A 14,808-nucleotide genomic window follows, 5' to 3' on the forward strand; every position below is an offset into this window, starting at 1 on the left:
TATCCCATGTTCTATTCTTTCAATTCTTCTACAATGACATCAATGGCAATGGCATAATGTTCGTAATTATGCTGAGCTCTTGTAACAATGCAGTCTGCTTTGTTATAAGTCGGATATATCATCATCGTGATTACCATTATTTAAGCCAGCCAAGTACTAGGAGACTTCTTAGGCCAGCCACTCACTATATGAGGTATGAGGTAGACTGACAGGGGACCTTTTCAGGCGTACCCGGTGGTATAGTACCTGCCACGGTGGTGTAGTGGTCAAGGCGCTCGCCTGCGGTAAACAGGAGAGCGTGGGTTCAATCCCAGCCGAGGTATGGAATTTGATCCTCAATATAATTTGAGAATTTGACCACAATTAATAATAGTAGTAGCCTACTGCTGGAGTAAAGGGACTTTTCAGTCCTATGCGAGGATAATTCTTTGAAGTTCTGCAAAATATATCTGCCTTTTTGGTTCTCCTTATCAAGTATTCTTGATTTGATTTTTTCGATTTTACTTTCATGTCATGATTTAAATATTCTAATCGGTATATGTTTATTCCATGTTCTAGTCTTTCAATTCTTCTACAATGGCAATGGCATAATGTTCGTAATTATGCTGAGCTCTTGTAACAATGCAGTCTGCTTTGTTATTAGTCGGATATTGTCATCATGATTACCATTATTTAAGCCAGCCAAGTATTAGGAGACTTCTTAGGCCAGCCACTCACTATATGAAATATCAGGTAGACTGACAGGGGACCTTTTCAGGCGTACCCGGTGGTATAGTACCTGCCACGGTGGTGTAGTGGTCTTGCTCGCCTGGTAAACAGGAGAGCGTGGGTTCAATCCCAGCCGAGGTATGGAATTTTATCCTCAATATTTTCTCTTGCAGTTCTCAAGATTTGAGAACTGCAAGAGAATGGCACAAGATAGAGAAGCATGGAGACAGCAAGTTTGGAGGATAATATAGCAACCTTCTGAATAGAAGACGCTACCATGATGATGATGATGATGAATTTGAGAATTTGACCACAATAATAGTAGTGGCCTACTGCTGGAGTAAATTTTCAGTCCTATGCGAGCAGTATAAATAAGCACTATTATCATTATTATTATTACCTGTCAGGTCAGGGTTGAGAATTTGACCACAATAATAGTAGGAGCCTACTGCTGGAGTAAAGGGACTTTACAGTCCTATGCGAGCAGTATAACTAAGCACTATTATCATTATTATTATTACCTGTCAGGTCAGGGTAGATTCGTAGAAGCTTAACCAATCCTTTAGGGCTGTTTGCTTCTGAGTGGGCTTCTTGTGTATGGCTATAGGGTAAGTGTACCATTTATTCGCCCACCTAAAAAACGTATCATTTATTGGCCCACCTACCCACATTTATTTTTCTAATTTTTGTTTTTATGACTACAATTTTGGAATACTACTGGTTTGATAGCATTCTTTAAGCCCTTTCTTTTGATAAAATTGGATCTTGAAAAAGTTCGTCGAGTTCAGACTTATGTGGCGTATGGTACAGGTGGGGCCAATAAATGGTACACTTACCCTATGTACCAATTTCTTCACATGGACATTAAATTTTAACCCTTTTGTCCCCAGGTCAACGCATCACCACAATTCAACTGGACGGGATCCAATATTTCATCAGCCGAATGAACCCGTACACACCCGAACTCAACTGGTTAATGGCCCATCAGTATTGTAATACTTTCTTCAAATTATTACATTTAACCCTTTTGTCCCCAGATAATAATAATAATAAAAATAAAAATGGTGACAGGGTGCCACAAGTTTAGGGCGGAAGAACTCTATTATTGGGTTACTTCCCCTGATTTAGGCTGTTGGAATGCTATATTATAGTGTCGAGCTTCCCGATACAGAGTTCAATATTAGAGTGCCGGAACCCAGTCACCCAATTGGGCTGCCGGCACTCTAGTTTTTTTTAGTGTAACACCAAATGAGATTGGGAAAAGGTGCAGTAAAAGGAAATTGAAGATTCTTAAGTTCACAGCACTCTACAGCTACAGCACTCTTCTAGGGTCTCTATCTGCAAGTTTGTGAGTAGGACAGGACACAGAAGTCTCTACAACCAGTACCGATACAGTGACATATTGTTCCAATAGAGAACTCTGTTCTATTCTATTCTATTGGGTTACTTCCCCTGATTCAGGCTGTTGGAACGCTATATTATACACTGAGAAAAAAACTAGGGTGCCGGCAGCCCAATCGGGTGACTGGGTTCCGGAACCCTAATATTGAACTCTATATCGGGAAGCTTGACATTATAATATAGCATTGCAACAGCCTAAATCAGGGGAAGTAACCCAATAATAGAGTCCTTCCACCCTAAACTTGTGGCACCCTGTCACCATTTTTTTCTCAGTGATAGAGTCGAGCTTCCCGATATAGAGCTCAATATTAGAGTGCCGGAACCCAGTCACCCGATTGGGCTGCCGGCTCCCTAGTTTTTTTAGTGTAACACCAAATGAGATTGAGAAAAGGTGCAGTAAAAGGAAATTGAAGATTCTTAAGTTCACAGCACTCTACAGATCTTAGGGTCTCTATCTGCAAGTCTGAGTAGGACAGGACACAGAAGTCTCTACAACCAGTACCGATACAGTGACATATTGTTCCAATAGAGAACTCTGTTCTATTCTATTCTTCTAAAGTTCACAGCACTCTACAGATCTCTTCTAGGGTCTCTATCTGCAAGTTTGTGAGTAGGACAGGACACAGAAGTCTCTACAACCAGTATACCGATACAGTGACATATTGTTCCAATAGAGAACTTCTATTCTATTCCAACAGAAACAAGAGAACAACAAGAGGAACAAGGAACAAGGCAACAGAATAAGAGAACAAGAGGAACAAGAGATTAAGAGGAACAAGGCAGAGGATTAAGAGATTAAGAATTAAATGAATTAGAGGAACAAGGCAGATTGTTAAGCCTTATGCTTTTGATGATGGAGCTGGCTTGATGTGTATTGATGATTGAAGTATTGTTATATAAGATTAAGAGGAACAAGGCAGAGGATTAAGAGATTAAGAATTAAATGAATTAGAGGAACAAGGCAGATTGTTAAGCCTTATATTCTATTCTAACAGAAACAAGAGAACAACAAGAGGAACAAGGAACAAGGCAACAGATTAAGAGAACAAGAGGAACAAGAGATTAAAGAGGAACAAGGCAGAGGATTAAGAGATTAAGAGGAACAAAGCAGATTGTTAAGCCTTATGCTTTTGATGATGGAGCTGGCTTGATGTGTATTGATGATTGAAGTATTGTTATATATTTATATGTATATTTGGTTATGCAAAATAAAAATTAAAAAAAAAAAAATCTAACAGAAACTCTATTCTATTCTCCATTAGACAGAATTCTACCACACTTGCATACAAATTAGAATAATGGGGAGAGGAAGCGACACATCCGTTCGTCTTGAGAATAGGAAAAGCACCCAACCTACTATAAGTGAATCTAGAACCTAACTGCCAGCCTAGTTAGCTTAGTTGGTAGTGCGTCTGCCTTGTAAGCGCTAGGCCGCGGGTTCGATTCCCGCCCGGGGGCGTATTTTATCCTAACGGGATAATGTTCGTTCTCGGAACGGCTGGCTTTCTCCTATCCTGTCTTCCTTCTCTCTTCGATTTCTGGACGATAAGACTATAAGCAGTTACAGTTCCCTCTGTCAAACCTCTTTTTTTTTTTTTTTTTTTTTTTAAAAAAAAAAAAACCCAAATTGTTTAAAAAAAAACTGGCTCTTGTAACAATGCAGTCTGCTTTGTTATTAGTCGGATATTGTCATCATGATTACCATTATTTAAGCCAGCCAAGTATTAGGAGACTTCTTAGGCCAGCCACTCACTATATGAGGTATGAGGTAGACTGACACGGAACCTTTTCAGGCGTACCCGGTGGTATAGTACCTGCCTCGGTGGTGTAGTGGTCAAGGCGCTTGCCTGGTAAACAGGAGAGCGTGGGTTCAATCCCAGCCGAGGTATGGAATTTCATCCTCAATATAATTTGAGAATTTGACCACAATAATAGTAGTAGCCTACTGCTGGAGTAAATTTTCAGTCCTATGCGAGCAGTATAAATAAGCACTATTATCATTATTATTATTACCTGTCAGGTCAGGGTAGATTCGTAGAAGCTTAACCAATCCTTTAGGGCTGTTTGCCTCTGAGTGGGCGTCTTGTGTATGGCTATATGTACCAATTTCTTCACATGGACAAATAGACATTAAATTTTAACCCTTTTATCTCCCAGGTCAACGCATCACCACACCACGATTCAGTTGGGTGGCATTCAATATTTCATTAGCTGAATGAATCCGTACACACCCGAACTCAACTGGTTAATGGCCCATCAATATTGTAATACTTTCTTCAAATTATTACATTTAACCCTTTTGTCCCCAGGTCAACGCATCACCACAATTCAACTGGACGGGATCCAATATTTCATCAGCCGAATGAATCCGTACACACCCGAACTCAACTGGTTCATGGCCCATCAGTATTGTAATACTTTCTTCAAATTATTACATTTAACCCTTTTGTCCCCAGGTCAACGCATCACCACGATTCAGTTGGACGGCATTCAATATTTCATCAGCCGAATGAATCCGTACACACCCGAACTCAACTGGTTCATGGCCTATCAGTATTGTAATACTTTCTTCAAATTATTACATTTAACCCTTTTGTCCCCAGGTCAACGCATCACCACAATTCAACTGGACGGGATCCAATATTTCATCAGCCGAATGAATCCGTACACACCCGAACTCAACTGGTTCATGGCCCGTCAGTATTGTAATACTTTCTTCAAATTATTACATTTAACCCTTTTGTCTCCAGGTCAACGCATCACCACAATTCAACTGGACGGGATCCAATATTTCATCAGCCGAATGAATCCGTACACACCCGAACTCAACTGGTTCATGGCCCATCAGTATTGTCGCAGTATTGGGCTACAACTGACCTCGTTTGAGAGTCGGGAAAAGTCGGACTCCATCACGCAGTACCTGACTAATGCCGGTGAGTACGCAATGGGCTAATAACTTTAACTTTCAATTTTCAACTACTCTTTTCCTTTAATCAGTCGGCCTAGTTAGCTTGGTTGGTAGTGCGTCTGCCTTGTAAGCGCTATACCGCGGGTTCGATTCCCTACCGGGGCGGATTTTATCCTGATGCTTAACTTTCAATTTTCAACTCCTCTTTTCCTTTAATCAGCCAGCCTAGTTAGCTTGGTTGGTAGTGCGTCTGCCTTGTAAGCGCTAGGCCGCGGGTTCGAATCCCTACCGCGGCGGATTTTATCCCGGATAGGGTTCGTTCTCGGAACGGCTGCATGGCTTTCTCCTGATGGTATAATGTTCGTTTTCGGAACGGCTGGCTTTCTCCTATCCTGTCTTTTTCTGTCTTCGATTTCGGGACGATAAGACCTTAGCAGTTACAGTTCCCCCTGTCAAACCTCTTGAAAAAAGGTCTTATATCATCCTGAATTTCCTAGGTAATTGCCGTAATTCATACCTCGGCATATTTAGAATATTTTATCATCTTCAGGCGATTCTTAAATAAAACTCTTCAACCTTACAACATTTACTCCATAATTTCATTGTAACATAACATAGGGTAAGTGTACCATTTATTCGCCCACCTAAAAAACGTACCATTTATTGGCCCACCTGCCCACATTTATTTTTCTAATTTTTGTTTTTATGACTACAATTTTTGAATAGCACTGGTTCGATAGCAGTCTTTAAGCCCTTTCTTTTGATGAAATTGGATCTTGAAAAAGTTCGTCCAGTTCAGACTTATGTCGCGTATGGTACAGGTGGGCCAATAAATGGTACGTTTTTTAGGTGGGCGAATAAATGGTACACTTACACTAGAGATTAAAATGTACCTACCTATATAAAATGGGATTAGAATGACTTTTGTTTTCATAGGAAAACATAGGTTGTGTTTCGTTTTCGTAATCGTCTGCTCATTATGCCAGCCACTCAAGCTTAGACCGTCGGAACGTATATGTGGCTGACATAGCAGATCTTTTTTTTTTTTTTTTTTAAGAGATTTGACAGAGGGAACTGTAACTGCTACGGTCTTATCGTCCCGAAATCGAAGAGAGAAGGAAGACAGGATATAGGAGAAAGCCAGCCGTTCCGAGAACGAACATTATCCCATCAGGATAAAATCCGCCCCGGGCGGGAATCGAACCCGCGGCCTAGCGCTTACAAGGCAGACGCACTACCAACTAAGCTAACTAGGCTGGCAGCTCTTTGACTTTAAAACCTCACCTAAGTCAGCACAACTGTTCCATTGATTTTCAGTCATGGCTAGGAGAAGTGACCACTTCGAATAACAAGGAGTTCACCATCCTCAACCTGGAGCAAGTTCTGGATCCCAGTCGACCTATGACAACTCGGATAATGGTCCGATTTGAACCGAATGGAGGCAGTCCCAAGGTGAAGACCATCTGGCTAAACGGAAAACAGATATGCCCAGCCGAAACTCCGAGTAAGTACGCCCTTTATAAACAAGACCACCTTAAGGCTTAGGTGTAGGGGCAAACAGCCCTAAAGGATGGGTTGGGCCTTTCTTTCCCTCTTTTTTAAGTAGGCGTTAACAAAGGATTGTGCCGGGCAAGGTATTGTGCCGTGTCTTAGGAAGGGCACAAAAAACACAAGAATTTTAATTTCCCCCTTTCAAACCCCTTAAAAAAAAAAAAAAAAAAAAAAAAAAACTCACATTGTGGTCCTGGTTTTAAATCAACACTTCATGCGAAGTCGGAAATGCTTTCTGATGGGCTATTCCGATTTCGGGGATAAGACCTTAGAAGTTACAGTTCCCTCTGTCAAACCTCTTTTATTTTTTTATTTATTTTTTTTAAAAGAGGTTTCAAAGAGGGAACTGCTAAGGTCTTATGTTCCGAGAAATTTGACAGAGGGAACTGTAACTGCCAAGGTCTTATAGTACGCGACTCAGCCCTTACAAGGCAGATCCGCTAACAACCAAGCTAACTAGGCTGGCGCAGAAAATTGAGCCAATTCCTGATTAGTACCTATACATTGTACATTAAAACCAACCAACAAACCAAGAGACCGACAAACCAAAGTGTTTTTATTGGTCAACAAGATAAAAGCCGCAATTTTTGTTCCAAAACTTCAATAATCAAACAGACAGACAAAACGATCGAAAAGATTGAAGTTACATTATTGGCCAGCAACATAATATAAAAAGCAGCAAATTTCGAGCCAATTCCTGACCAGTACAATATGACCAACAAACAAACAAACCAAACAACAAACAGACAGACTAAATGATCGAAAAGATAGAAGTTATATTCCTGGCCAGAAAGATAATCCAAAAATATTGGTCAACAAGATAAAAGCCGCAATTTTTGTTCCAAAACTTCAATAATCAAACAGACAGACAAAACGATCGAAAAGATTGAAGTTACATTATTGGCCAGCAACACAATATAAAAAGCAGCAAATTTCGAGCCAATTCCTGACCAGTACAATATGACAAACAAACAAACCAAACAACAAACAGACAGACTAAATGATCGAAAAGATAGAAGTTATATTCCTGGCCAGAAAGATAATCCAAAAATAAGAAGCAGACATTTTGAGCCAATTTCTGGCCACTGACCAGTATACAACAAAACAAACTGATGGAAGGCTCTAGGGACCTCAAAGCGTGTTTCGGCACTAAAAACTGACCATCGAAATTTTGACCCGATGACATTACCTACTTTCCTTCCTATAGGATAAGGAAAGTAAAAATGGGTTGTAATAAATTCACACGGTTTTACAAGGTTAATTGTAGGTATGTTACTAAAATAAATTCAGGGCTAAGATTATGCATAACCATTTATTACAATGAAAAATTATGAATTAAATAAATGTTATCTACATAATTATGTAGTTACTGTTATTTGGTATTTATATACCCATGTACTCACTACAGTAGAACCTCGATTATTTCAACTTCAAAATTCAATGTTTTTCTATCTTTCAAGGGATGTCCTATCTTATCAGAGGAAAAGATCATAGAAAGTGTTCATTTCAACTACCCCCGGTCCCAATGAGTTAAAATAATCGAGGTTCTACTGTACGTACTTAACTCAAAGTTAACTCCCAAGTTCAAGTATACAGGTGAATGTTACCTATGTATATCGTTAAGTTACCGATATCTATTGTGAGAACTTTTAACTTCCTTGTAAAGACGGACTCCTTAATTACCTCTCCAAGTAGTTACCGCTATAATTATTATTTTAATTATTCTCGGTTCATTATCATTTTAATTAACAATAGCTCAATTATCTATCGGACTAAGTATTACCTACTTAATTAAAATTCCCGATTAAAATTCCACAAGGTTACAACATATTATTTAAGTTCAGAAATTTCAAGTGAAGTCGAAGGTCGTTGACCTGGAGAACTCACAAAATAAAAGCTGATCCTAGGTTTTTTTATAATATAATTTAAACAAGAGCTTTTGGTGCAAACCTTACCTATGTGTTATGCTGTCGAACCCATAAAATACATAAGACCTTGTTTAGACTGCTGGGGTGAAGGGGTTTTTTAGCAGGATAAACAAGGCATATTCTATTCCAGTGGTCCCCAACCTTTTTTTCGCCCGCGTACCCCTTGGGTTCCCGGATTTAATCTCACGTACCCCCCCCCCCCCCCCCATTTATTTATTGCAAATCTTTTTTTATTTATTTACTTTCAATTTTCAGCACTTGTGTGCCCTATTTTTTTTAAGACTGAACTTTTTTAAATTATGTATGTACTTGTAGTATTTTTTTCAAGCCAAAAATTTTACGCAAAATTCGAATTTTGAGGAGCCCTTTTTTCGAGCCTCTTACTTTTTTTTATTTTTTTTACAGCTTTTTTACAACATAAAATTATTGTTTTTCCCCCTCTCCTCCCAGCACCTCTGCTTGATGCCATCTCCAGCGCATGTACAAAAGTACTTTATTGTCCAAACAAAAGTACTAGATTGTCCAAACTCTCCAAAGTACTTGATTTTCCGAATCCAAGTTTAGTACAGATTTTGATAATGTAAATGCAGTTTCTTTGTGTTATTATATCACAACTTTGGTGCTCACTGCAGCATTGTAGGGTTTTCCCAATATTTCAATAATCCTAAAATCCAGTGTTTACCTACCATGCTGGCACCGGTCGCTATGCGCATTTATTTGTCATAGCTACTCATTTTCCTCACGAGGCTGAGTGGGCCCCGCAACAGCCAGTCACGGAATCAATCATTTGCATGATACAAATTTCTTGACCCCGCCGGGAATCGAACCCGGGTCTCCCGCGTGCAAGGCGAGCGCAGTGACCACTACGCCATGGGAGCTGACCACCATCCATCTTATAAGTACATTACATACATGTATTTTCACATCTGAATCATCTTACACATGCCGAAACGGCCAAGTTTCGTGTACACTCGTATGTACATAGGAGGAATCTTAGTTGTGTCGTGGTTAGCGCGGTGAGCTCCAGATTTGGAGGTTTGTTGGTTCAAGCCCAAGCCAAGTCATGAATCATTGTGTACTGTATTCGTGCTTGAGGTTTTGGTCATGTACTGGGTTAGGCTATACTTGGATCGATTTTCTTTTTTCGTTGACTTTTCCTATTTTTAAGTCTTCTCATCACTTAACCCGGTACCCAGAACATGAGACAACCGACAATTGAAACCGTTCATAAGGGACTTTCCCGAGACTTTGTGGATTTCTGAGCGTGCTCCTACACCGTCTCCGAACCGTCTCCCAGCAGGCTCAGAGCCTCAGAGATCAACACAAACTGTAAACCTGAGGATACCGGGGTGTATCTATGAGCAAACATCCCTATCCATAGACCCGTACCGAAACATTTTTGGACATGTTTCTCTGGATGTCTACAGGGTTGCCGTTTAACGCCACGTTCAATCTGATGAAATCCCAGGAAGATAATCAGCCCCTCCTTGGCACCATGCCGTTGGGTAGGAAGAAGAGGTGAGTTGCAACGTTTGGCAACATTGCCAGAATATTCTCGAGATTTTTGAAGGGATTATTACTTCCTATTATTTTTTCTAATGAAAGCACTTCCCCGACCTTCTTTTATAGCCGCACCTTCTCAAATGAGATCATATCAAAGGCCATAAAACACCTAGTACTTTTGTACAAGTTTGGGCTCGATCCGACAACCAGGGCCGGAGTTATGGTCTATTCAAATTTTCTTTTTTTCCATGTCCTTCGGACAATAAATAAGGAAAATTAATTTTGATTGGTGATTTTTGGTTCAAACAAGTCCCACTAATGATTTATCTTGAAATTCAGACCAAAAAATACCTTCCAAGCTAGATTCGTAGAAGCCTAACCCATCCTTTAGGGATGTTTCCCCTGCACCTAAGCCTCGGATTGGACTTTTTGTGTATGCCTTCCAAGCGAAGTAGGCTTGCAAACTAACACCCATATTTATGAACAAAATGCTGGCTCTTAAGTTCGTGCTCAGCATAGTCTCAAGGCATTTGATTGGTCAATTTTGACTTGAGACTGATCTATTTTATTATTATGTTAAGGCGGTCTCTTCCTGATCCCTTGTGTGCCGCGTCCATTTTAATTTAGGACTATTGCACTGTGAGACTGATCTAAGAACGATCATTCTTGTTCATAAATACGAGTCTAACTTTCATTGACGCATTGATTTCAGACTGGACTCCGGGATCAGTGACGCATGCGTGGCACTCAAATCTCCGGACCTAATCTGGGACACAACTTGTGTTCTTCTTTTCGAGATTTGAAGTTTTTCCACCATTTGCCAAGGAAATACTTCAACGCCCTGGCTGCCAAAGCATATTCCATGATGATTGTAGTCTCCTGCAGTCAACAGATAATAGAGGTCTTTGATGATAAATACCTACGGATGATATTTAATTCAAGGTATTCACGGGCATTGAAAGTGTTAAGGCTGAAAAGTTCAGGCAGACTTTTAAGGTTTGGCCTCCGACCATGACTGAAACACAATTCTATTATATTCTATAATAAAACTTCTCACTCCTTCATAGCTTTGGTGCTGTCATAAAGCGAACATCATGCATTGTTTTATGGTCCCGACCATCATGGGAATATAAAACGGATGCCCCTCAACGAATGTGTGGGCTGCAATAGTGCATTGTGCAGGCTCCCAAGTGCATTATGCATTTATAGAGCATATTAAGCTTTTAAATCCTGCATACTGAACATTTAAACCCCTAACCACTGAACGTTGGGTGTCAAGTGCATTCTGATGCATTTATAATGCATCAAGGTGCATAGTAAGCTTTTAAATCCTGCATATTGAGCTTCTAAATTCTTAACCATTGTCGTATTGGACGAGGGGTCCAGGAACAGGCATGCTGAAAATGATATTCGTTGGGAGTTTTGACCCCTTCTTCAGGACACTAACCCCTGTGCAAAAGTCCCAGACTACATTATTTTTGTCCAGCAAAAATTCTTCGTTTCCCGTACTACACCTTTAGTCCAGGAAACGAAGATTTTTTTGCTGTTTTCTCTTCTCCTTTGTGACCACTCGTTCAGAGATTCCAATTTATGACCGCGCTGACCGTAGGTTGAGCAGCCCTACTCTAGAAGTTCCAACTCAGCCTCCTCCTCCTCCTCCTCCTCCTTCTTCTTCTGCTTCTTCCTCGTTGTCTTCTTCTTTTATGTCTTCTTTCAGTCATCTTCTTCTTCCTCCTTCTTTCTTTCTCTCTCTCTTTTTTTTTGTCTTGACAAAGCTCATTATGTGCGCTTAGGCATTCAAACTTCAAAACTAAATGGATAGCAAAGAATAGCTTCTCTATGTATTAATAATACACTTCAGTTACGTCTGAACCTCCAGCTTGGACATGGACTTCACTTACGTCTAAACCTACAGTCACATGTATGCGGTTATTCACAGCTAATTTATTTTCTTCTGGTCATTGAAGACTTCAAGATTATTTAACCTTTTCTTCTTGCCCTCTTTTTTTTTGTCTTGACAAAGCTCATTAGGTGCGCTTAGGCATTCAAACTTCAAAACTAAATGGATAGCTAAGAATAGCTTCTCTATGTATTAATAATACACTTCAGTTACGTCTGAACCTCCAGCTTGGGCATAGACTTCACTTACGTCTAAACCTTCAGTCACATGTATGCGGTTATTCACAGCTAATTTATTTTCTTCTGGTCATTGAAGACTTCAAGATTATTTAACCTTTTCTTCTTACCCGTTGAAGAGTCTAAGGAGATTCATTATTTCAAGATGTAATAGTTGGCAGTCAGTGTCTATTTCTTCTATTCAGAAATAGTCGAAGTACATAAGGAAATTGGGACTAGTCTACTCCCTGTTTATAGTCCCTCAGGCAGTCTAAAATAAATAAATAACCAAGTGTTCCTTTTATTCAGAAAGAGGAGAAATTCAGGCAGATATTCTCCCTGTTCAATAGCCCCCAGACAGACTAATGATAATTTTATTGAAATTTCATAATTATTAAAAAAATATGGAATTAGCATTAGAGAGGCTCTTTATACCTCCCTGTTTAAAGTCCCCCAGCCAGACCAAGATAGTCTACTCCCTGTTTAACTTGCCCCAGCCAGACAAATAATAAGTAACACTTAGTTATTATTTAGAGAGAGACCCAGTACGTATTGTCTGAGATGTTAACAAGAGAAGACACAGGGCATTGTTTGTTCTATGTAAACCGGTTCAGACACAGGATGTCAAGTTGTCATCCAGTCAGTAACGCACCAGGTTCGAGCGAGCTGCACTTGACTGTGACAGTCGCGCGGACACTTGAATAACTGTCATAGTGCTCATAGTCGCGCGTAACTTTTCAAGTTGGAAACCAACATTGAACATAATGCTACTCATTGATGTAAAAGTATGAAGGTAAACGTTCGTTTGTTTTTCCCCCTTGAAAAAGAAGAAGAGAGAAAAAAATAATGGTTTCATGGAGGAACTCTGAAAACGGAGGTCTTATGGTCCCGAAATCAAAGAGAAGGAGGGGAAGGAGAGGAAACGAGAAAGCCAACCGTTCCGAGAACGAACCTTATCTGTTAAGGGTAAAGTTCGTCCCGGACGGAAATCGAACCCGCTTACTCTTACAAGGCAGACAACCCTCCAAGCAAGCTACGCTATCAAAGCGCCTGTGGAGAAAAAGGAGATAAATTTCCATGCCTCGGCTGGGATTGAACCCGCGCCCTCCTGTTTACGATTATCTTAACAACGTGTTAATAGTTCGCATAATAGAATATGTACATCTTCAATTCTTCAACCTATTCATTTGGTACAAAACCACGAGAATAGACTACCTATTCGATTTGGCTTTAGATGAGACTACATTTGTTTTGGATAGACGGTGACTATTGTATGTTTGGTTATAAAGTTCTAAAGAAATTTAACCAAGTGAACTAACCATTTGGTTTGGATAGAATACCTACCTATTTGGTTTAGGATGTTTGGTTGTAAAGAAGATCGAAAGAAATTTAATCAAGTGGTAATAGCCTCAAGTGAACTAACCATTTGGTTTGGATAGAATACGTACCTATTTGGTTTAGGATGTTTGGTTGTAAATAAGATCGAAAGAAATTTAATCAAGTGGTAATAGCCTCAAGTGAAATAGAGGATTTGGGCCGCTTGTGGACCAAATTGAAAAGAACCGATTTTGGTACTTGTGCAGAAGTCACGTCCGTGGAATATTGCTACCAAAGGAACTGGCACAAACAGGCAGTGACCAGTGTTATTATAGGGTTAGGTTAAACGCAAGAAGGAGTTTTCACAATTAGAGCAGTGATTAGTGTTATTATAGGGTTAGGTCAAATACAAAAAGGAGCTTTTTCTTTTCCACGGACGTGACTTCTGCATAATTACCCCGATGTTCATTTATTTGTTTGGGAATCTCCTTATTTGTTCGTTTATTTTTCCCATGATTGCAATGCCTGCCTCGGTGGCGTAGCGGCTAAGATCTACGAAACGTGGAATTTGATCCTCACAGGTAAATTGATGGCCAGTGACATGTAAATTAAGGAGCGCGGTAGCGCTCCGCCCCGCCAAGTCAAAAAAGTTTGACCGCGCTACTAGAGATATTATACAGGGATAATGCTTTCAAAGAGGATTTTACAAAAAATCATGTAACTTGATAAACAATGTTTCACTTTTTAGATTTAGATAATATATTTTTAACACCACTAAGGTTAAGTTAATTTTTAGATATTATTTTATTTTTTTCTCCTTCTTTTTCTTTTCTTTTCTTTTCTAACTGACGTTGTACAATTGTATTCATTGAAATGTTGTATTTTTAATGTTATATTATGTACAATAAAAATAAATTGAATTGAAATTGGACAATCAACATACAAATTGTAGAGTTATCTATGCTAAAAAGTATCGAATATTGCCGCAGAGCGCAGCACCGTACGGAGGAGGTTTTTTCATTTCTTGTTTTGATTATAATTTTGAAGATGGCGGAGATAGCCGCTTGTTTTTTGTGTGAATCTTGTGCGTCGTAATAGCGTTTGATTTTTGTGTAATTTGAGTTTTGTGTCTTTCTAAAATAAAGTTGAAAGTTCAAAGTTCTGAAGTTTAATCTGGCCTTTGGTTATTTAATTAGGTATTCACAACACAAATTACTTTCCATTTTTTCTGACGTTGTTAGGGCTCTAATCTGGAGTACCAAAGTACCTATATGCCAAGTCTTTGTTTTATTGCATAAATCGGTAGCTATACATATTTTTACCTATTTATTATATACCTACTTACCTATATTTACGCTTACTTGAGTACTTTAATTA

General features: G+C 39.4%; 1 protein-coding gene across 1 annotated transcript in view; it reads left to right on the plus strand.

Moving 5' to 3' along the window:
* Window positions 1-14,808, plus strand: part of LOC103506731 — a 36,637-nt gene that overhangs the window by 17,088 nt on the left and 4,741 nt on the right. The window contains exon 2 of the mRNA XM_026821717.1: window positions 4,860-5,042. Coding sequence (XP_026677518.1) covers window positions 4,860-5,042 — 183 coding nt within the window. The remainder of the gene's footprint in view (window positions 1-4,859; window positions 5,043-14,808) is intronic.

Source organism: Diaphorina citri, unplaced genomic scaffold (genome assembly GCF_000475195.1).
Source record: "Diaphorina citri unplaced genomic scaffold, Diaci psyllid genome assembly version 1.1 scaffold257, whole genome shotgun sequence".
NCBI lineage: Eukaryota > Metazoa > Arthropoda > Insecta > Hemiptera > Psyllidae > Diaphorina > Diaphorina citri.